Source organism: Passer domesticus, chromosome 3 (assembly GCF_036417665.1).
Source record: "Passer domesticus isolate bPasDom1 chromosome 3, bPasDom1.hap1, whole genome shotgun sequence".
NCBI lineage: Eukaryota > Metazoa > Chordata > Aves > Passeriformes > Passeridae > Passer > Passer domesticus.
Window position 1 is genome coordinate 18,463,509 of NC_087476.1, and position 24,884 is coordinate 18,488,392.

The 24,884-nt window shown below is 39.4% G+C and overlaps 1 protein-coding gene across 2 annotated transcripts in view; it reads right to left on the minus strand.

Annotated features, from left to right (window-relative positions):
• Positions 1–9,309: 9,309 nt before the first annotated feature.
• The window catches only part of TRAPPC12 (trafficking protein particle complex subunit 12), a 51,010-nt gene continuing 35,435 nt past the window's right edge, over positions 9,310–24,884 (minus strand). For both annotated transcript variants that reach the window (XM_064412021.1, XM_064412022.1), the window contains exons 9-12: positions 17,681–17,779; positions 11,882–11,982; positions 11,013–11,100; positions 9,310–9,650 (exon numbers count right to left, since the gene is read on the minus strand). In XM_064412021.1, coding sequence (XP_064268091.1) covers positions 9,408–9,650; positions 11,013–11,100; positions 11,882–11,982; positions 17,681–17,779 — 531 coding nt within the window. In that variant the 3' untranslated portion in view covers positions 9,310–9,407. The remainder of the gene's footprint in view (positions 9,651–11,012; positions 11,101–11,881; positions 11,983–17,680; positions 17,780–24,884) is intronic.

The following is a 24,884-nucleotide window of genomic DNA, read 5'->3' on the forward strand; positions in this document are numbered from 1 at the left end:
GGTATGTTGATTTTTTTTTATTCTTTGTGCTGACATTTAGGACACACTGAACAATGGTGTTACTGTAATTATTAAGCAGCTTTTATTCCTTGTGCTGGCATTGATTTGTTCTGTAACATGGGACAAATCGCTCACTGTGCCTCAGTTTCTTGAGCTGTGAGAGGGAGAAGAGTAGGCTTAGCACACCAGGCTGGTTTTCTGCAAATGCCTTGTGCTTCCACAGGACATAGAGCTCCCCAGCAATGGGCACTGGAGCGTTTTATTCTTCCCAATGATGAATTATGTCAGCTAGGTAGTTGTACTGCTTGCTCCAGCTCTCAGTGGATGATGAGCTGACTGCAGCCTGTGTGCTGATTTCAGCCAGATATAATACATACTCCTGCCTTGCATTCTCCTAAATAACTCTAGAAGGAGGTTGAAATGGCTCTACCTGGGTCTTCCTAATGTAGCAGATGATGGCTAATTGAACTTTCCCACTGTTCTTTCTTATGTGTGTGTACACAGCCCTTCTTTAGTAGGTAACAGTGTTTTTCTCCCTTTGTAGCAGCATTACTGTTAACCATTTCTAGGTGTTTTATTTCTTTAAATGTTTCTGAAAGTGAAGTTGCAATTTTTGAAGTGAAATTGTACTAAACATTAGAAGTTGGAAAGGGTGAAGAAAAAAGTTGTGTTTCCTGGGGTTTGGGTTGCAAGCTAGATGAGATGTGGGGACACAGCTGACCCTTCAGTCTGCCATTGTGGGCTCAGTTTATGGGAGGGGTGCAGGCACAACCCACACTTGCAAAATTGAAACTCATCCAGCTCTCCATGCAGCCAGGACTGGCTTTTGTGCCATGGTCCATAAGCCTGTCTGAAAATCAGTGTTAGGAGCAAATAGGAAGTTTAGCTATAGTCAGACACACATGGGGGAGGCTGTGCTGTGACATCTGCCTTACTGGCTCAGGGATTTGTGTGCCACTTGTCTGAAGGGAGGTCTTGAATGTCCTCTTGTACAACACACTGGGACTTCCTGCTCCCAGAACAAACTTGGGGGATTTTTCAAGGTACAACTACAGGAATAAATGACAGTTATTGCCTGCAGCAGATTTTATTCCTTTGATTTATATGCCACAGAAAATTTGGTTTCTGAATGTAAAGTAAAATGACTGCTTTCTCCTGGTGCTGGTATCAGTCCCTGGTATCCCGTTGAATTCATCCTCCTTCTAAGCTTTTGTTTCCTTTTTTTCTATCGGAAGCCAAGGTGAGACTGTTCATTCCTCCTATGGGCCTTTCTGTTTTGATCTCTCTCTGCAAAAAAAGAGGTGGGGCAGCAGCACAGGCCCTCAGGAGCCCCCACTTACAGAGCAGGCAGCCCAACAGGCTGGGGGAGCGACCAGGAAGAGAGCAGGTAATGCATTCTCCTCGGGAGAGATTTACAGCTAGGAGCAGTGATGAGGGATGGACAGTAAAGCAGCTGCCCGCAGCAATTGCTTTCAGCAGCTCGCTGATGTAGGATGTGACCTGGGGAGCAGGACTGAACCACCTTGTTTTGTTGCCTCTCTGGAGGAATATATACACCCAGTACAGCTCCCATCTCCTGGCTGTCAAAATAACACACGATCACCCCACTGGAGATCGTTCATCATTTTCATAGCACAATGCATTCTGCTGCTGAGAGGTGGCAGGGGCTGTGGGGGTCTGACTGTCAACACTTTGGAGTCCATGCCCTTTAGTGCTATAGGTGTCTTTGAAAGGGTGAAAGCTTTGCACTCTGAAAGTGGTTTTTGTCAGCCAGGAAAAAAGCAATTTGGGGCCGGTATAAAGATTCCACACCTGCAAAGAGCTTATGTGGGAAATTACAGTGGGAGGAAACAGCTGGGCAGAAAGAAAATGTTAATAGAAAACATTCCAGAAAGCAGAATGATGGGAAGGAGAATATGCCATTCCTTCAGATGAAAAATGCAGTTTATTTTCATTGTGGTTTTTGGGGTTTTTTTCTTTCTTTCCTCTGCCCACCCCCACGCCCCACCCCTCAAAGAAAAGCGCAAAGTGAAATTAATTTTTGGTCCAAAAACATGGTTCTGTTTTACCACAGCCAGTGGAAAACCTTGGTATATTGATACAGTATAAAAATTCATGGAAGTAGTTTCAGCAACATCATATTGGCAGCATTAACTCAGGCACGGGAAATATTTCAGCTCCTCCAGGATTAGAGTTTAAAAAAATAGGAACAATGGTACTGAATTGAGATGTTTAAAAATAGCTTTTTTTTGTATTTATGTATTATTTTCTGCTTTAATCCAAACTTTCCCAAAGTGGCATATACCCCATATTCTCATGTACATCTTGAGAGAGCTTTTCTGGAGGGGACTCAATGCAAACTGTGGATGGACAGTAGGATTTTTAATAATTTAGGTGGCAAACTGGTGTCTGTGCTTCCTTGTTATATGTCCTGGGGCAAGTGTCTGTGGCTGGATGTTTTAATGAAAAGACATTTCATGGCCAGTTGGTAGTTAAATAGTAACATCCACTTGGGGGGGATCTAAAAATAGGTGAAGGGAAGTGCTGCTGGTGGTGAGTGTCTTGCCCTGGGCTGCCCCAGAGCAGGGGCTGTGCTGCTACCTGCAGCTGTGGGAGCTGGTAGCTGCCTGTCCTGGCTGCTGAGCTTGACAAGTATAAATCTTCATGTACTCGGAGCACTGGGTCCTGCTGGCAGAACAGGCACCTCCTGCCAGGTTTCTGGTTCCAGGACTTGGCTTGAACTGGGAACTTAGGAGAAGGGACAGTTTCCTGATAAAGGCAGTCATTTAATACCAGCTGGCAAACACCAGCACACATAAGACTGAGATGCAAGTTGAGCACTGCTTGGAAGAATATTTCCTTATAGCCAAATTGTGGATTTAGATATTTGGCCAAGCTGTGGACCTGACTTGTGCTATGCTTGAAAATGACATCATTTTTTTGGGAGTCTTTCCTGGCAAAATGATAGAAATTCTCAGATTCCCTCCCTCCCCCCCAAACAGGGTAGGAAGTCTGAGAATAGGGTCACTGACAGTTGTCTTCTATTTCCTGAAGCCAAATAAACATATCAACTCATTGGGGGCATGAATTGGTGTTACAATTTAAATATTCCTGGCTCAGAGATGCAGATTTCATCTGATTTACTGCTCTCATTGTGATTTTACAGCTTGATTCCCAAAACATTTTGTGTGGTTGCAAAAAGGTAATACTCTGCTATACCTGCAGTTTGAAAAACCTATTTTTGTGCAGCTGAGGCACTAGCTCTCATTATTTATTAACTGTATAAGTACCCAGATAAGGCAAAAAAGCAAAATTTCACAAAACCAAAATGCTTAGGGAAAGATTCAGCAGTTGAAGGACTGTGAACCTCTTTCAATTCTGGCCTCCCCTGCTGCAGTTCTCTCTGGGATACCTGCATTAATTTTGTTTAATTCTCTATGCTGCTTCTCAGAGTACCAATTAAAAACTGTTGTGCCTGTCAATATTAGCTGGTAGAAAATTGGCTTGTGTATGCTCTGGGATTGCCTTTGGTCACAGACACAGCCCAAAGCAGCCAAGCTGAGCTCTGGGCTCTGGTTTCCCCTGTGATCACAGGCATTTGAGCTGGGAGAATCTGATTTGGGTCTGCCCTCAGGCTTATTTTTTGTTTCCCAATGATTCAGGCAACTTAAAGCTGACCTGCTGTTCATGGGAAGGAGGTGAGCTGTCCTTGGTGATGCTGTAACAAAACAAAGTGTTGGCTGGGTTATGCACAGGCTGCTGCCCACCCTCAGTCCTGCTGCCTGCCACTGGAGTGTGTCCCAGAATTTGAAGTACTTGCTCTCATATTGAAAATAGTGGTTTGGTTTTTTTAGAGGAGTGGGGGTGGAATTGTTGTGGGTTTTTTCTTCTTATAAGCAGCTCTAGTTCTGCACCTCTTTACTTCAGTTTTTTCAGTTTAGTACTGACAGTTTTGATGGTTTTTCAAAGCCAGAGAGGAACCTTCTCCCCCCTTCCATCCTTGCCTCAAAGAAGTAACATCCAATTTTTTTCCCCTTTGTGGGAAAATGATAAGCCATTATTGCTGTCTTTTGGGTGAATTCATTTTAATGATTCTCATACATAATAAACATCTGCAGATGACTGCCCAAATCTAGGATAGAAAATCTACGTGTAGATCCAGAACAGCTTGGAAAGGCAGCACCTAGGTCCTCCTCCCCATCCACACCTTTCTCTTCCTAAGACCAGCGTTGTGACCATCTCTCACACCTCTTAAAGACAAGACTCTTTAAATTTGTAATCCCCAGACTGGCTGGGAGAACAAAGTGGGAAAGCATCTTTCTGCTACCATTTCCTGAAGGTTAGTGCTGGGGCTTGTTTGCATCCAGCACTACAGGACTGCTGTTCAAATGCCAGAAACTCTGTGCAGGTTCCTACATTGTATGGTAGCTCACTGGTAAGATAATTCCTTCCTCAATGTTTAATTAAGTGGGTAGAAAGCAGGAGGGAAGAAATGGATGGCATCTTCCTTTGAACTCTTATAGGTGTGAGTTACTGGATAAACTCACTTTAACAATCTTTAATTTCCCTGGCCTTTGCTCATGACAGCAGCATTACAGGTTGCTACCTCAGCAACCTCAGAGAAGTTGACCCTGCCTGCTGTGGTTCTGCCTGTCTGAAATACATTTACATCTGTGTTTGATGCTTCAGTCCCGTTTTGCCAATATTGCTTTGTTGGAAGTTGAAGCAGCAAGGGAATGTGTTTCTCACTGCAGCTGGTGATGGCAGTCCCACACACCCTGCACTCATCTTTCAGGCAGCTCCAGCACATGTGGTTGATTAAGCACATCAGCTGACATACAAATTAGAGAGACATAACTTAGCTGTGCATAAAGATCATACCCTCCTTATCCCCCTCTCTGGCTGGATTTGCAAAATCCCTGCAGCAAAGACTTCACAGAGGAGCTGTCTGTGTGCCTCTTCTTAGGCCTATAGTGGAGAAAACCCAGCAGTGTGGTAATTCCCAGCACATCCGTGTGTTGACAGCCTCAGGATGAAGATGTATCTGGAGAGGGTGTTAGCTGGCTGGGGGAGTTCTTCCACCAGGTCAGTGAGCTGATCTAGATTGTGCCAAGCACCTCTGCTGACGTGAAGGATAGGGTAGGTGAAGGAATGACCATCCTTTCCAGTACACTGCCTGAAGTCCATTGTGGAGTTTCAGGCATGTCTGCACATGCCTTTAGGGGACACTTAATGTGTCCAGTCTGAAAACTGAGGCACCAGGAAAACGTCAGTGACCAGCTGGTGAGGGGATGCCATTATCACCTGAACAGCAGCTAGGTATTAGAAATGCCAGAGAGATGCTCAAGTTCTTTTGAGGATCAGTCTCTGTGCATAATGTAATTACCTGAATGTCTGAAGTACAGCTCTTCTCCTCTTTTAATAAAAATGGGAATTTAACTGCAAAACTTCTGTTAAGGCACATTAAGCTTTAAGATTTGAATACAACAATCAGTGCATTCAGGCTCTGCTTTCCACAGCTTTTCTCACTTAGCCAGATGACATATGCATGCTGTGTTTTAGAACTGAGCTCTGCCCTCATTTACACCAGGAACCCTCATTAAATTCAGCTGAATTCATTGAATTTAACAGGATTGCCTGGTGTAATTAATGTTTTGAGGACAAAGTTTGTCCTTAGCTTTAATGTTCTAACATCATATAGAGCATTCAGATGTGTAACGGGCAGAATTTAGGGAAGTCAAACACTAACTTGTATGTATGTTACATCTAAGCTATAAAGTGACATTGACTCTTACCTGCATTTCATAAACAGTTAACAATTTGCATACATCCAGCAGTGATAATGTGCCTTGTATTTAAATTTTAATTATTCTGCAAGTCTACCAGGATGTCACTTGCTTAATGGCTGGCTGAGCTTAGAGGTCACCCAGTCCAAGTCTCCTCTAATGGCATTTTTTATCTGAGTAAAAGCTTCTACTGATAAGAACACAGCAAACATGCTGAAGTGAGACCTGTGTAGTAATACAGATGAATTAGAATGTAGAGAAATTTGGAAAACAGCGAATTTTGTTTTCAGAGTGTTTCTTTTATAATGGTTATTGGACTCTGACTAGGATAATAACTTTTTATTCTCTGCTGATCAGAATACAGACTGTCATTTACATGTGCAGTATCAGGCACTATGGAACCAAAAAGGAAGCTTTTGACTTCAGTTGTAAAGAGGCAAGTGGCTCAAGCATGCTGGATGATAACAGATCATGCTACTTTCACTTGGCATTGGAACAGACAAATGACACTTTCTGAAAGCACAGACAACAGTACAGAAATGCAACATGACACTTCAGCTAAATGTATGTGAATCTCTTTTATATTATTTTACATATTCCTGTAAAAAAATGTAATAGCTTGGGTTGGTGTCCTGGGTTGACTATATGATGCTTTTTCCCCAATTGTCTTGTTCTGTTTATACTGAATAATAAGTTTTACATGTCTAAGACTCTCTTCCAGAGAGTGAAGATGGGAGGGAAGAAGCGTGCAGTTTGTTTTCAGACTGCTCTCACTCCTCCACATTCCTGCTCCTGGACTGTGTTGTCTGCAGATGGACAGACAGCAGGACAGAGCTCTTTTTCCCCCCCTTTTTTTTTGCTTTTAGTTAGTTTTAGCTAGCTGAGGCAAAGAAGTTCCCTGGACTGTGATTTTCTTTTTTTTCTTGGACCTGTTCAAGCCTGCTCTGGACTGAACACCCAGCAGAGCACCGGCAGCTCCACCTGTGGCCCCCTGGCCGGGCCTGCGCCGCGGCATTTCCAGCACCAGAGACTGGTCAAAGACTGAGTGAGCCGAGCTGCAACCCGGGGAGGGGACTGTTCTGAGTTTGCCATTTTTTTTTCTTGGGGCAGCAAGAAGTTTTATTGTTTAATATTGTTTGGGTTCTATGGTTTAATAAACAGGTTTCTTTCCACTTTTTCTCCAAGGAGATATTTTCTCCCGAACTGGTTGAGGGGGGAGGGGCAATTGAATCTGCTTTTGTAGAGAAGCCCCTTTGGGGGATTATCTCCCAAACTTGCCCTAAACCAGGACAGTTGGAAAGAACCTTTGAAGCTCATCTAGTTCAACCCTCTCCAAGGGCAGACACCTTCCACTAGAAGAGACTGCTTAAACCCATCCATCCACTCTTCGTCCTGAATGCAGCCAAGGATGGGGAGCCTCTCTGGGCAAACTATTCCAGTGCCACACCAAGAAGAGTATTTTCTTTATGTCCAAGGTAAACCTACCCTCTTTTAGTTTATAACTGTTGTCCGTTGTTCTAGCACTACATGTCCTGGTAAACTGGTCAATGCTGTCAGCATCTTTGAAAACAATGGTTGTCACATACTAGGAGTTCTTTTTATCTCCAAAGAAACCCCATACCCAAGAGAAGGGACCTATGCTTGAGAAAATATACTACTAGAATAAAAAATATGAGTACAGGGAATAACATATCTGATCAGATTAACAGCTGTAACAAAATGAAAATGACAGTGATTTCAACTCAGTTATCAATGTAAATTGAGAATCTGTCCAATTACTGTTAAGCCTTGTCTAAAATCCTAGCAGAAATTAAAACAAATGTAAAACTTCATAAAGAATAATGCAATATAACTACTTTTAATTTACTATTTTAATACTCACTAAAGTTATGCAAATGGTGTTTAAGCCCAGCTAAAGCAGGTGGTGCTGAATATTTCATTTTGGAGTTTAATAATGGTACCTTAGGACAAGTCTACCCAGGTGCTGCACAAGTTTAATTCAGATCCAGCTGTTCAACCTAGAGGCCAAGTCAGAAACAGAAATACCAACTGCTTTAATTTTTTTCCAGTTGATTGGTACACAACTAGCTGTTGTTTCTGTGCACAAGTATGGCCTGTCAAACAGAAAAGCATTCTAAAAATGGAGCAATTTCTGTTTCTGTATAAGCTGTAGCCTTATATCTTTTCAGGTGACCAGTGACTTTGCAGTATCCTTATGTCTGCATGCGTCTAGACTGCAGAGGTTTTCAAACAACCTGACTTTTCAGGACAACTGTTTGGCCCCTGTACAGTATCTCCAGATGGACAAGCATAAAAATGAGTTACTGGTTCCTTAAAAATACAGGTGGGGGTATTTAAAGGGAGTGAGAATTAATTGATGTAACACACTTATGGAAATGTCCCATGGCAGTGATTTGTGACAAGAAACTAGTCCAATTGCTAAGCATTAAATCTCAGAACAATAAAACCCCCCCTATGAACAGATGCATATATTGTGTTCATGTATGAGTGGGAGTATCTGCATTGAATCTTTATGATACAGATGAAGGGAGAAATGTGGGCTGAGACGTGAAATACACTGGTATCACAGTAGTACTGTGATTCCAAAAATCTGTGTCCTGAGGGATGCCAAAATCAGTATATGGTGATACTGTTGTATCACTGATAACTGTCTTGTGTCCTGAACCCCATTTGCTTCCATCCTGTGTGGCTGAACCCTTAGATACCTCTGCCTCAGGCTCTGCATCATTTTCCCTGGGAAATACTTCATGCTCAGCATTTTTGCTTTATAATGGGAAAGGAGAGGAACTGAGCTGAAATCCATTGTGTTTCCACTCCAACTGGCAGTGCTCCTTTCTGTACCCAGCAGAATGCCAGAGTGGAGCAGCTTTGCAGAATCCACATGTTTTAATCTGGAAGATTTAACAGTAACACAAAATCAAGGAAGTACAGGGAGGCCATTTAGTATAGTCCCTCATTCTGTGGGAAACTGATACTGTGCAGGACTGTATGACTCCCCCACACACTCTTAGACATGTCCCTGTGCTACTGGGACTTGGACCAAATGGCCTCCAGCAGTTCCTCCCAACCTTAGCCATGCTGTGACACTGTGGTTATCAAGCAGCCTCCTCTGACAGCCACAGGCACACAAAGGTGTAATATTCAGGAGTCTGATGGGGACAAAATGAAGCACATACAGTAGAAGCAAATGAAGAGAGGTGCATTCAGAATTTTCTTTCTGTAACATGCATACTGATATTGTCAGTAACTCCTAGCTGATGAAATAAGCTCACATGGCTTACTCATTGACTACTGAAAAATTATCAAGACAATATAAGGTTAAATTCAGTTTTTCTTATAAAAGAATCTGAGTAGCTGACTGTGTCTCTATATATATAAAATAGTGCACTGTAATGAGGAGTAACTGGACAGAAACAGACGTGTAGGAATGAAGCTGGCTCTAAGCACAAAGCAATGACAGGCCTGTTAGAGGTGACAGGTTCAGTAGTAATGCCACTGAATATTCATAATTGAATAGATTTTATTTCACATTTACACATTAGCGAGAGTATATACAGTCTAAAAAATCAGCCTTTGTGGAAAAAATTAGTTGGAAATGATCTATCCTAACTTGAGACACTGAGTATTAAAGCTGTCGCCCTCTTTGACAGCCACAGCTTCTAGAAGTGCCTGCTTCTTCTGCATACTGCGAGATGATTCCAGTTCATACATGGTAGTGAGGTTGAAGAGGACACTTTCGTGTAGGTAGTGTTGAGGGTCCTGCTGAACCATTCCTTCCAACTGCCGGAGGGAATCCTTCAGTTTCCCCAGGTAAAGAAGACAAACAGCAGCATTGTTGTTAGCCTAGTGAAAAAACATATTGTAAACATATATATGTATGTATTTACAAGTGATGAGAGAGAAGGAAAAGAAGTCTAGCATCTGCAGTTACAACGTATTTACTGTATGCTAAGAATTACTATTCTGCATGTGTGTGCAAAACTAAAATCCATTATCAATTGTACAACTCTGTCCTGTTCTTATAATTCTCAAGATTTACCCTCTGCCAGGAGGACTTGCTGACTTCTAAGAACTGAAACTCTAAAAGACAGTCTAAAATGAAATATAAATAGTATAGGACATTAGTCAGTCTGAAAGCAAAGAGAAACAAATTTCAGAAACCACATGAGCTTCTACATGCATTTTCATAGGTTTTTTTTTTTTAATTATTCCATTATATGTTCAGAAGTGTTTTTCTCTCTCTCTGGCTTACATGTCCACATAAGCAACAGGAAGATACTTTCTTATCACAAAGGCATCTACAGCTGATTTCACACACATCCAGCAGATAGGGCAGTCTAAATACATCATGAATGATCAAGTCAGGTTCCATTTCCTTACCACACAAAAAGGGTTTAAGAGTTACTGAGAGATTCCAACAGTACAATGTGAAAACATGTTATAACATGTTTAGTAGCAGAAACTTTAATACTTTCTAAAAGCTCAAGATAAAGGAAGAACATGGCCTTTTAGAAAAATATTTTTCTGTCCGTTCAGGAAACCTTACTGATCTTGTGTGATTTATAATACATGCTATTTTACAGCCTGCGAAATAATGCAATTCATGTGTTCCTTAAACTCAGTCCCTTCAGTCTGTAAATGGCCTTGGAGCAGATTACTGTGAGTAAGCTGTTTGACTTCTCAGGAACACTTACATGACCATGCACTGAAAACTGCCAGGTGCAGGAAACCCAAAGGTAAATAAACAGCTCTTTGATCTCAGCTTGTGACAGGAACCCAAGGCTCTGATATGCAACGTGTTAAAAATGTCATGTTTAAAATTACAACATCCTTTCAATGTTGTGTGAAGTCAAGTTAATTTTATATATGTTGGCAGCTGCCATTTCTTTTTCTGACATGCAAGTCTATACTAAAAACAGTGAGTGCAAAAAAAAGTGCTTTTGCAAAGATCCTGTAAAAGAAGAGTGTCTTGTAATTTCTACATGCATGCACAAGTACTCACACCCTTCATACAGACTGGTTCTTAATTTCCCATCCCATTTTCCATCTTATCCTTACGTATACAGAAAACCTTTTGGCACACATGCCACATCCCATTTTTCTGTAAAGCTCTGAGCATACTCTGGGTACTAATTAAATCCATGCATGAAGTATTATGAGAATAATTTAGCTGTTCATTATATATGTAGCAATTTGAAGATTTACCACAGCATTTGATGAGTCGATCCTTAAAATTTCTGTGAAAAATCGATGAGCTTCTGCAAAATTATTCTGACCAAGGTGGAGAAATGCTCTAGAAAGTAAGTGACATATAAATGAGTTCTACTCAAAAACCCAAGGTAATAATACATTTTAAAAAGAATGGACACCATTTTTTATTTTTCCTGTTACACATGTGAGAGTTTCTGACATTTGTTCTTTATAGTGTGAAGGAGACACTGATTTACAGACAAATGGAATGTCAACTTGGATCGCTCAGCTATATTTTTTGCCTACAAAAGCAACAGTCTTCATTGTGTTTTATTAATTTAAATGCAGATACTCTCTTCCCAGAATTATTTCTCTTCATGCAATCAGCCATATAATTTTCACAGCACTTTTGAACAGTATATTCTAAATATATTAAGCCAATGTGCTAGCCATAGCAAAGTGAGTCTCCCATCACACAGCTCGATTTACTACAGTGTATTCAAGCATCCTTTGAAGCTACCGGGTGGTACTTTCCTGGCAGATCTGATTGTAGGATAACTGCCCAAAATAACTTCTCCTCTCCTAAGAGATATTTATGCAAATGTATATTGAAATAACACGGTGAAAATATGCAGTGCCTGAAAGAATGAGGAAAAGCTTTGTAAAATCAACTGGAAGATTGCAGTTTCAGTGCAGGATGATACGACTGTACCAAGTTATAGAGATCTCCTGAGTCTGTACGCCATTCAGTCTCACCTATGACAGATGAAGTCCCATAAAAGAGAGAAAGAGAACAGGATTGTTTCAAGGGTAGTTTAATGATCACCTTGCATTCTTTTAGAATTACATTTTAAGAAGTTTTATTTAGCTATTAAATTACCTACCTGTTCATTAAAACCATAATTTGGCTCTGTAGTCCATCCAATTTGTGAGTCACTTTCTCAACATCTTGAAAATATTTTTCTGCAGTTTTTATGTCTCCAATCTAGATGGAAAAATCATAAGTGAGTTACTACAATAAGAAGAAAAGAGCTACATCCTGATTATATCATACAAGGACACAAAAACATATACAACATATCAAAGTCCATTTTCAATCTCTTTACAGTGACTGGGTAACGCTTGTTACCAAACAATGTATTTGAAGAGCCACGTTAAGGTCACGAAAAGCACCCAAAAAGCATGTGCAGTTTGCCCAAGGCAGTTTCTCAGCTGGGGGCTGTGCACTGTAGGGCAGGGAGGCCCCATATCCTCATTTAGCTCCTTTGTTGTAACTAACTCCACAGTTCAAAAAAGTAGCTGAAAATGGGAAAAGGTCAGAGCTACTTCCAATGAAATGGGGCGTTAGTCCACAGGAAGGGAAGACAGACACCAGTGGCCTCGTAGTTAGCACAGGACCCACACCTGCTTAACCCACAGCCTCTGGGTTGTAGCCAGGGGCCACAGGACAACTTCAGTGCATCACACCACATGTCAGAAAACAACTCCAGTAAGATGGACCACTGAAGATATTGGGAAGATTGTCCATTTGCAGATTAAAACACACCAAAGAGTGAGTTGAGCAGGATGAAGGAATGAGAGATCTGAAAACTGGCATAAAGAAGTACATATTTCATGGGGGGTGGAATGGGGGAGGGGATTTCTAAAAAGGAAGGGGTATTTCACCTAAAGGTGTGTGACATACATTGCTCTTTGAGATGAAAAAAAAATACTTGAAAAAGGTCACTTATTTGGAAAATAAAGTTACCAGCATGTTTTTCAGCTGGAAAGATGGAAGAAAACAAAAACTTACAACTGGGTAAAATAAATCTATCAAAATCTATCAAAAGGAGTAAAATTAAACTAGTTCATAAACCAGGCAGTCCTCAGGTGGGGAGATTCAAGGGGGTCCTCAAGAGACAACCCATTTAAGAACACTATGAAAAACATTTGTGACAAATGTCCTGAAGTCTCCTTAATGCTCTCAGATGGTGGACATTACAAATGTGAGTCTTGCTAGGAAACTTAATCCAGAATTCTTAAATTGCCCTAGCATTAGAAAATACCTTCTATCTTACTGCACTTTTTACCTCAGCTTTTTGTCCTGTCCATTGTGGTAGGGGAGAATGTACAACTAGTCTTTTTTACAGTCTTTTGCATACTTGAAAATTTTTTATTCCCCTTCTAGAATGAAAACCAATTTTGAGGCAAAGCAGTGTTTACCCCTTTCTCATAGATAATGCTTTCTGGATTCTCTGAACTCTCTCCTATCACTTCACATCCTCCCTGAGTGCCCACATAAGAAGTCTCCATAATTGAACTGATCTCTCACCAGCAATAAGAAGCAGGAATCACTTCATGTTTCACATGTGAATATAGATTTTGCTTTTAAGCCAAGTATCTGGAAGTACAATTTGTTTACCCTTGTGTAGTCTTCTTACTCTCAGTCTATTTCCTTTCTAGAGGAAATAGGCTTGTTGTTGCTTCTCATTTTGTATTTGTATATTACTCCCAGTCTTTGGTAGCATTTGCCTTTGCTGTTTGAATCACAGCCAATTTAACATTTCAGCTTCTCAACTTGTCAAGATTATTTTGCATTCTGATCCTGCCTTTTATAGTGTCTGTACCACTCCCAGCTTGGCATCATCTGTACATTTTACAAGCATTTCATCATACAAGTACTACCTAACCAAAAAATACAAACACTACAAACCCTAAAGAGATCCTTGTGGAAAAGATCATCTAACAAGTCCTTCTAGTCATCAGCAAATGACTTTCCAACTGCACTTTCAGAGACAGCAAACATTCATCCATCTGAAGGCTTCATCTACAATTCTTCCCAATTTCCTTTTGGGAATATCCCAGTGGCAGTACCCAAAGCTCTACTAACATCTCTAATACAACAGATAAATAATGCTTCACCTCTAACCACAAGACTTATTCCATGTCAACATAAGGAAATTATTCTTCTTTACGTTTAGGAGATGATCCAATTGAACACTGCAGTCAAAGATGTAGTGTTAATTGCTGTCCATCTACCAAGCATTTCTGGAATACCCATTAATAATCTTTTCTACTGAAACAGATGCATTTATCCCAGATGTTATGTAACTGGACTCAAAACAAATATTATTTGTCCGAAAATACCATACATTCGCTTCTAATGACAAAGGATACAACTTCTCTCTACAAATCTCAGTAAAGATGTAAATCACCAAGAAAATAATTATATTTAACTGGAAGATAATGCTGGCAAAGTGTAAATGAATCTGTCCTTGAGTGTTTTTAGCCTGGGAATCCGTTAACTATGAGAACAATCAATTTCTAAAGCAAGCTACTGGTTTGCTCTCCTGGGAACTTGATGAGTCCAAATCTAGTATTCTTTGATACTAATTACACATTATTTGTGATCACGAATAGTTCTGATTTCTTAGCACCATCTCGTATCTTCTCAGCAAACATGCCAAACTCTTTAATCTCATTTTTCCCAGAGAGGGGAAACAGTTTCCATTTTACAATTTTTTGGTTGGAAAGATAATTTAAAAGAAATAACGAGTTTTAATTAGTCATTAAAGTAATTTAACCAACTTAAGTGGTCTTTATCACTTATTCACTTTTTTATCATTTTAACACTTATTTAACTCAGAAAGTATGACTTCAGTATCTTATAATAATTAGCACATCAAATAAAAATGAAGATTCTACTGTTAATCTCAAATAATCATATTGCCTAACAAAGAGCCTCCAGTATACTATGTGCTTAACTTTGCTGTTTGTCTGGAAAGCAAAATTATTTTTCTTATAGAATTTTTTTATTGCTTTTGACTCAGTTTTGCAGCAATTTATTGCAGAGGGGAAGGTCAGGCAGCTTTTAAATTTTTTTCTTATGTACTTATTCAAATGGAAATTTTGGATAGGTCAGCCAGTGAGAGCTACACAATATAATCCTAGAGACTAAAATGTACTCACTATTTCTCTAATTCATTCACTGTTTCTGTTTTACAGGTCAGGTGACTGCTGAGAGAATTACAGTCCTTATGAAAATTTCTTTGTGATAACCTCTGCCTTTTCCTCCATTCTGCATTTCTATAATTCTCATTTCCCACTTTTTAAGGCAACAGCCAAAGGCTGTACATCGTATCTAGACCTCCTTATGTTCCACTTACATGTGAAGATAGAGGACATTGCAGCAGGCCCAGGGCCTGCAAGGCCTCCGTGGCGGTCAGCAGCCTAAGGTAGGAAATGCCGAGTTACCATGACCGGGCCTAAGAAGCCCCAATCTCTTCGGACCTTGTTGTCTCTCTGTAAGACAATGGTCGCTTTCCCTTGACCCTTGCTTTGGACTGTTTCCTACAACTCCTGTACCCTATATAAACCCCTATTCCTGCCCAGTTTGGTAGAAGAGCTGTCACTGAGACCCTTTGCAGAAGATACCAATAAAGACATCTCTGTGAACCTCAAACAGCACTTCTCTCTCTCCGGCGTCTGCCAAAGACCCTTAGCAAGCCAAGAGCTGAAATCACTGATGAGCTGATAATCACTAAAGAGTTGATCTCACTTAAGAGCTGAACATGCAAAGTCTGCCTGTGGCTCTGGAGCCTGCCTGAGGGGCTCGGACAGGTCGTGCTTAACTGGACTTCTCTGTCCTGGACAACCACGACAGCTGGGGTTGGGGAGACCCCAAAAGCCCCAAAAGCCACATTAGGACATGATGCCTTAGACTAGTTAGATCAATTTAATTAAGAAAAAATAAATCAAAGCAAAATAAATAAAGTTTTACAAAGTTGAAAAAGGTTGCAACTTTTTTCTGTTAAACTCCTGAATTACAATTTATTCCACTTTATTGCTTTGTTTTATGTGTGTGATATCTACTGTCAAACAGTGTCTGTGACTCACAAGCAACTGGAATGTGGCTGCCTTACGCCTCTCTTGGTAAATGTTCAAAGTTAGCAGCACAGGCTGAGGTTATTTGGGAATTGCTACTTGTTTTTGAAAAGTTGTGACATTTGAATATGAGAAAACTGTTTTTCTATTTTACCTGCAAGACATTTTACTTTTTTTTCCAGCGAGTGCCTTGTCAACAGTGCACACTTACCACAGAGTGATCTTACAAAAATGATGATGCCCATGACTGCAACACATTTATCTTTCTTTAATTCAAATGGCTTGATTTTGATTAACTGGACACTGCCTACTTCTCTTAATATATCAAAATCTTGCATCTGTTGCACTAGTATCCCCCAGACAGAGCTGAAAATTTTGTGACAGAAAAAGACAAGCCAAGTAATAAAACCGTATCTCCTTAAGCTGCTAGAAGAAATGAAAATATTTGCATTTAGAAACTATTCTTTTTAACTTCTATCTAGGTCACATGAAAATACCAAGGACTCCTCATAACCCCTTTTGTTGATATGTCCAGATCTCACAGTAAAATCCCTTGGAACTGGAGGCCTGTTGTCACAGCCAACATTGTGGAGATCAGTGATTTCAAATGATTCTGTAAGTTAGGAGATCCTCATGGGAGTGAAAATTTCTCCAGAGGAAATGGAATGACAAACAGGCTTTGGGTGTGACATCAGGGCAGACACTCTTGTCAGAAAGGCAGTGCCAGTAACATACCCAGTTATTTTTACAGTAAGACCAGAATTATTAACAACTTGTATTTCCTTTAGTATTTTGCGTATTTACAGTACCATTCTTTAATACACATAATTATTATGTTCCCTATTTAGGCAGTAATTAATGCATGCAGGCAATATAATAAAATTGCTTCATAGCAATGGAGATCAACTTTAAACTAGAGACTTTTAAAGACAGACATGTCTAACACATTGTGAAACCATGCTCCTGCTGAGAACTGAAAATCCATAACTGAATTTGAATGACATTCTATGGTTTCAAGCAAGCAATGTTAATAATTATCTATTAAGAGTAAATTACTCAATTTCAATATAATATTATTACAGGAATGTCACAAATAAGATAATTTGTAAATACCTGATAATCCAAAATTGGATTTGTCATTAAAAACAAGTCAGTAGATAAAAGAGGAAAAGTTTGAATTATCAGTATCAGAAATATGAAAGAACTGCAAAGAACTTGTAAGATACTAAAAATTTAAAAAAAACAGATGGCTATTTAGATGCATCATTTTATGAAAAATAAAAATACATCTATTTTTATTTGCCATTAAATACAGGTACATAGACATTTATTATACTTTTCTGTATACTGTTTTTTTTCTTTTAAGGTGTCCTCCCCTGTCTTCTCAGGGATATGATTTGGACAAAAGAAGGACACTCTTGAATTTTTTCTAGGTGAAGATGGCAGTTATACAGTGTGACTAAGACTTGCAAGCAGTCCAAGGCAGTAAGACATGAGATTTTTAGTGAATTCTGTCTCATTGATGTCAATAGGAACTTTACCCTTAGTTTTAGAGAAAAGAGAATGTCACTTTTTGAATAAAATACTAGCATAAGTTTCTGCAGCATGTGATATGTTTGCTAACGCACTTTAAATATTATATGCTTCATATTTCCTAACTGTATCTAATACGACACAGTAGAAGGGTTTTTGTTTTGAGCACTGCCTCTACAATTTGACACGTGCCCTACAAAAACAGCTATAGTTTTAAATGCAGTGATTATTCTATATGTAGCTATCAACAACAGTATTACCTAGCAAATTTAGAATAAAATGCATACCTGAAGGAAAATCCTTCCAATTCCACTCAGCAACTGAGGCTCTTGCTGTGGGTAATATTTGATGACAGAGTGGTAAGCATCTACAGCCAGCACATAGTCCTAAGGGTGAAAAGCATACAAAAAAAATATCAGGTATTTAACCTCAGAATACTTCAGACATTGTGTCACCTTCTTTGTAAAGACATATTCCAACAGAATTGAAGTATTTGCAACTTGTCAGTGGGACAGAATTTCTATCAATCACTGTAGGCACTAGTGGCTGACTACACTGGTCAGTTCTACTGGTCTCAGTTATACTGAAACTGCATAGACAGAGGATTTTTTTTTTTTTAAGGTGATCATATTCTTTTTGTAGCTAAATGCCACAAACTAAAACTCTGAACATTTTATCTTAGATTGTGATTTAGAATGAAAGTGAAGCACCTTCTGTGTGACTGGAGGTATACAAATTTGAAAAGTGTCTTGCGTTCCAAATATGTGTATAATTTACATTGTTTAACAAACTATATTCCAAAGCTTTGTGAGGTGCCTGTGCACATGCTCTTGTGAAAAAACATCACATGACAGAAACTGCAATTCCTGCACATCTTCAGATAATAAACTAGCACTACTACCAAGGGGAACTGGACATTTTCCTTTCCTCCACCTGTATTGTTGGGTTTTTTACTGCATAATGGAAACAAGACACTTTACCTTCCTTCATGTGAATTGGGTTTTTTACTGCGCAAAAGCAGGCAATCTAAATAGAAAATGTATTTGGGCTAAAACTAAGTGAGGGGAGGACTGGTTCTGATCTCCAGAAAGCTTTGCAAGGGACACCTGTCTGCAGGGGGCAGCGTTGAGGTCTGCCTGCTCACGACAGAATGCCAGTATAGCCTCCAGCTAAGGACCAGGGACAGAAGATTAAACAAATGGGTCCCATTTCCCGCTGGAAAGGAATTCCCACGTGAGTGGTTCCTGCAGTTCAGCTGTTTCACGGTTGAACTGCAGTAATTCAAGGACCTTGACAGGACATGATTTTCAGAGCCAGGCCACACGGCTTGGCAGGCAGAGGTGAGAGGCTCTGCCCAAGCACAGTGCTGAGACCAGCTTTAGCTGTAGGAAGGTCCACTGGCCCGGGGCTGTACCAGCCTCAGCTGCAGCAGCTGGGAGAAACTGGGGCAGAGAGTACCTGCCTTTGCTTACAAAGGCCAGCCAAGCAAAGGCTGAGGGCTCTCTGTGCTTAACACTTTAGTGCTTCCCAACAGTCCTGCCCTTCAACTTAGTACAAGAATTGTGGGCATTAGAAAGCAAAGGACAACAGAGAATAATCTTAAAAAACTACACAGACATCTTGGGATACTCTCTGTCCTACCATTAGTCTTAGTCAAATTATAGTACTCACTTAACTTGTCCCTAATGTGATCACAGCTACTGGGAAAGGTTGTTTTTCTTCATCTCCTGCTTGGTTTGAGGGAGCAATGTTCCCCACATGTAATGAATTTCTTTTCCTGAGGATGCACTTAAAAGGAGCAAATCATGTATTTAGTTCTGAAGTCCTCAGCACAGGAAACACATGATTGTATTGGAGCAGAGGAGGGCAACCAAATAGTCAGTGGGCTGGAACATTTCTCAAGAAGGAATGCTGAGAGAGTTGGGGTTGTTCAGCCTGGAGAAAAAAAGGCTCTGGGGAGACCTCATTACAGCTTTTCAGTACCTGAAATGGGCTTATATATCAGGGCCTGTTGTGATAGGACAAGGGGTAATGGTTTTAAACTAAAAGAGGGCTGATTTAGACTAGATAATAGGAATGAATTTTTTACAATGAGGGCAATGAAACACTTGAAGGGGTTACTGAGAGATATGGAGCATGCTCCATCCCTGGAAACATTCCAGGCCAGGTTGGTTGGTGCTCTCAGTAACCCAGTCCAGTTCCAGAGGTCCCAGTGCATGGCAGGAGTAGGTTAGACAAGATGACCTTTAAAGGTTTGTTCTGACCCAAACCATTTTATTTGAAATACAATATTTCATACAAACAAAAAGTCAAGGTAAGTCTTTGGAGTCTGATCTGTATATGAGAGAAATTGTATGTCCTGTAATAGTAGGAGATGAGTTAGCCTGGGAAAGCCCTCTGCAAGACTTTTCTTTTGCAATCAACTTGTATACTGTGGGTATAATGATTAATTCTGAACAATTAATTATTAACATTTGAAATTTATTACAATTCTAATGTGCCATGACAAGTTCACACTTATTACTGGTAATAAAAAGAGTTCAGAGGAAAACCAACATGCCATATAGACAAGTATATTTATTTAAATGTTGCTGTAGTTATCATTCACAACTCAAATGTGATGAAATTAAAGCAGCCATAATTTTTCACAAATTTATGATTTAGGAAAACTTCAGTTTTCATTGTAATGGCTCTCAGTAACGGACTTACTTGATCATGGAGTATGACTGTGTTAGGAACTAATAAAAAAATCTGGAATAGGGACACCCTTTGATCTAGCTCTTCAGAGGAATCCCAGCCATGATTGTAGTACCTATTAATTCTTCCAAGAGTACAATCTGAAAGATTGTCTATGACTGCGATTTTTATCCCCTCAAGCATCAAATGTGGTCACTAGAGAAATAATTTTCTTGTATCAAATCGTGTGGTCTAAAGCTGCTCCTTACCCAGTGCTCACTCCTGTGCACACTCTAAGGCTCTGGCTACACAACAAAGATGCACAGCACAACCATGAGCGACTGGGGCTGTGCAGTCACATCCCCAAACTGATGCACAAACAAGTCCCATGAGCCCAAGTCCCATGAGCCCAAGACCATGCAGCAAGCTGATAGAAAAGTGCTTCTGCCAGCTTAGCATGAACTGACTGCAGAAAAGACTAGCCACAAGAAGCTGCATGAGTGGGCAGTGTTTGCACCATCACAGCAGCACAGGCTCCCTTGTGTACATAGCAGGCACCCTTGGTAGGAACAAGCAGCCAGGTCTTAAAGGCCCATGCTGCAGGGGCTTCATGGATTTAGCCGAGACAGGCAAAGAAACCCTCCTCCTTTTCTGCACTCCTCATCCTTATCTCCAACATCCTATGCATTATAAGTACATAAACACTGACAGATCCTGAAATGTGAGACTAGAGGTGAACATTAAGAGTCCATGCACTCTGTTGTTGGTCACTGCACCTTCTTTCCATACAACACCACAGCACAGCACATCTGTGCTTACCCACTCCATGTCTTGCAGTATCTGTCACAGCAAAAGGACCCACTTCTTCAAGGAGATCACAAGAGACTAAATTATTTATGTCCAAAGGCACAAGCAAGAAGGGCTCCAGGATGAAACTGTGAAACATCATTATATCCAGGCTCACTTCTAAATACAACCTCATTCTGTGGTCACCTGTGGATCCCTCAGTGAGTTTAGTATGCATTTATTATTCTCCCCACACTATGATGAAAGCATTAGGAGATTTCTTGAATATCCTACATATGATACAAAATACTATTCTGTGGCGAGTTGTAGAGGCTTCTTATCTGACAGTTCCTTCTGATAGAGCACATTGTAAAATAGATGATATTTGGTCTCACTTACTAAAGACTGTTGTCATTCACAGTTTTGCTAATGTGACATAATACAACAAAGATTGTCTGATGGAATGATAAATACACACCATCTCTGAGAAATGAAGTCTTGATTGATACAAGGTGTGGTTGCGAGGAGTAAAACATATTAAATATTGCCAGTAAAAGCCCCAATGACTATAGCTTGTGATCTTAAGACTTGGAGATGGGGCTGACATATTGTCATAGTCTTTAATTAAAAAAGTTTAAGAGCCTTCCAGTTTTCCGCACCTTTGTAAAAAAATCCCAAAAGAAGGTCTGAAGTTACACTACTTAGGATATGAATGAGAATTGGCGTACTGTTTCATAACTCAATACCTCTTTTATTATGGAAATTTGGGGCTAATATTACATATACTAGTAAATAGTATAAAATAGTAAATAGCATATTATAATATGTTATTACATTATTATAAAACATAATATATAGCATATAGGAATAGTAAATAGTATAAAATAGTTCTAGTAAGCCACTGGACCTACTTGCTGGAATATGTTTTTTCCAATGCACCACAGTATAACTACTTCCCTTCATGGTTACTGCATTACACACTTTCATATTTTCCTCATCACTACTTTAATAACTTAATTAGAAATAAGCATAAATGACCATGATGTGTAGAATGCTGAGAGTAAGTTCAAGAAACCTCAGACTAAAGATCTGAGTTGCAAGGAGTGGATAGTTCATAAATACTTCGTTTTGGGGAGAGAAGACAGGGATAACTTATCTTTCCTCTCTATCTAGTGCAGTTGTGGAAGGGTTATGAAAGCAGAGATTCACAGTGCTATGAATCCAGGGAGCTGTACTGCAGCAGTCAGGAAAAAGACAATTTTTCTCCTTTAAATCATACAGGAACCAAAGTCCTCAGGCATCATTCCCTTGTGTCATTAGTACAAGCTGTTACCTCCTTCTTGGTACCATTTTAATTGTATTATACCCAGACTGAAACTAATTCTAATGCTTTTGTTTTATGAATGGCAAGTTCTACAAAAGCTTACACAAGAAGAAAACTAAAAAGCACAAAATGTGCCTTTAATTACAGTGCATTTATAATATATATGGAAAATACTTAAGTGTTTATCCCTTAGAGAGAGCAAAGTCTGGTAAGATAATGTCAAAAGTGATTTTAGCACAGATGAAAAGAACTTAAAAAGTTTTAAGACACTTCCATGGTGATTTAGTAAAGTGACAAGCATCTTGCAGATAGACTTTTGAAATGAAACAATGCATATCATCAGCTGTATATTAAATTAATATTCCCCTCATGCTTCTATATTCAGGACATGCTTTCATAGTGACACATAAGCCCACAGTTCTTGTAAATGGAAGTCTACATGAGAGGTTATATGGTCTCCCCTTCTCCTGCTATATTCCCACATCTTTCCTGAAGTTTTCCCTTGTTCACAGGAAACAGGAAAGCTGTTTGATATCAGTTGATACAACTGGGATCCACAATTTCTTTGTCATTTGATTAAGTACAACAGTAGTGCACAGAAAGAAGACAGAACCCATTTAAGAAAGGTTATACAAAGAAAAGGAGATGGATGAACAGGAAAGAAAGACTGCCTTGAACTACTACCACTATCACTGGTCACATGGATAAAGGGACACAGCAGGCAGAGTTCAGTACCTAGGAAAGATATTCTCAGGGTGTAGGAAATATGACTCATTTCCTGTGAACCTCGAGTGAACCACTTTGCCTTCACTCTCTACCCCATAATAAGATAACTCTCCATCTCAAAATTTAAGGAGATATTTAACTATTAAACATGTGAGGCATATTTTAAAAGGCAAAAATCATTGTACTACATAAACAGAATTCTTTGATTCAGGTAAGTAATGCTAATAAACCTAATTAAGAAATGAACCTTATTAAGAACTGAGGATAACGAATTTAAATAGTTATAGGATCAACATCTAATCAAAGTGGATTTTTAAAAATTTTCAAGTGTCAATCCTGACAAGATTGTTCCCTGTTAAATACTACTGTAGTTTTTTTGGCAAAAGAAAGAGGTCACTAAAAGTAAGATGATATGTTTGGGGTTTTTTGTCATACCAAAGTCACACAGTTTTACTTTAATACATTATTATTGTAATCATCATCATCATCTACTTGCCCACGGTATTCCATCACCTAACAGCGCCTGGGGATCAAGCAGTGTTGCAATACTGTAAATGGTCACTAGATGGCAATAGATGGCGCTGACTTGGAGAATGAGCTCTTTAAATTACACACACTTGAAACACTCGAATAAAAACAAATGCACTTTTTAAAGCATATGATACAACAGCAAAAAAGGGTGGAACCGTGTTCAATTAATATAATTGTTTATGGGAGAACGTACAAAAGTATGTTTAAAACTAATCTGAATAGATTCATGCTGAATACTCTGGAAGGTAGAGAAGATGACCACAGGACTGCTGCACGCTAGAAGGGTCTGGGGATATTCCTGAAAACTGAAAGACTCACAGGTACCCTACAGCCAATGAACTGAAATGCAAATTTCAGATGTAACTAATTATGCATTAACATGCAATTGTGAGTAATCTGGAAGTTATTTGGAACCATAAATTTCTAATTTATCAGATGTGAGACCCTAAATACAACTGGTCTTAAGAAGTATCTGAGCTGCCATATTTCTGAAATATCATTTCCAAAAATATTATAATTGGTATTCACAAATATATTTCTGTTACTCAAAGAAAATAGCACTAACATGATCAAACCAGAGGAAGGTCAGAACTGTGTGTGCATGTGGATTTGTGTGTACACATGAATACGTATGAGTTAAAAAAAAATTCACAGCAAAAAGTAAAGTGAAGTTCTTGAAAATATATATAGCAGTATTTTTTATTTATATATTCTGCTTTGTTTGGGATAGCAGCTCATGCTTTTTTTCACTTGTTTACTGAAAAAGGGAATGATTTAAAAAATAGCCTATGTCATGTACTTACTTCAAAAGACAAATTGTTTTATTGAACAATTATTTCTATGCAAGACAGAAATGTTCTTATTACAATATAATAATGAAAATAAATGTGTGTTTCCCCTAATTCCCACAACAAGAATATTCCATTTCAAGTAAAGCTGTACAGATGGCTATTAAAAAAAAAAAAGAAGAAACCATACCTTTTTGTGGTATTGTAATATTAAGAATGGAGCCTTGTTTGGGAAGCAAACATCAGAGAATCAGGTCTGGCATGAACCTTAGGTAATCAAGGTGCAGGGAGCCAGGAGTGCAAATCTTGGCCTGTGAAGATGCCACTGCTGACATCCCTGCTCCAAGGCTGTTGCTGCTAATTGATTTGTAGAGCACAGTTGGGCTCAGGGTAACAACTGTTTGCTGCAAGAATGGCGACACCCCTGTTTTCCTGACCACAACAGGATTGGCAGAAGTAATTTTATTTCTACTTCCAGAATAAAAGGAGAAGCTAAGAGTGTTGCACCAAACAGAGTACAATTGGTTAAAAAATGTAAGGAGGAATCAAGGCAGAAAACCCCAGCAGTGACAGCTAGTCACTTTTGCTTTTATTGCTTTCTCTTCCACCTCTACCCACTAGTGAGGATTTAAACTTGAAAGAAGACATTACAAGTGAGAT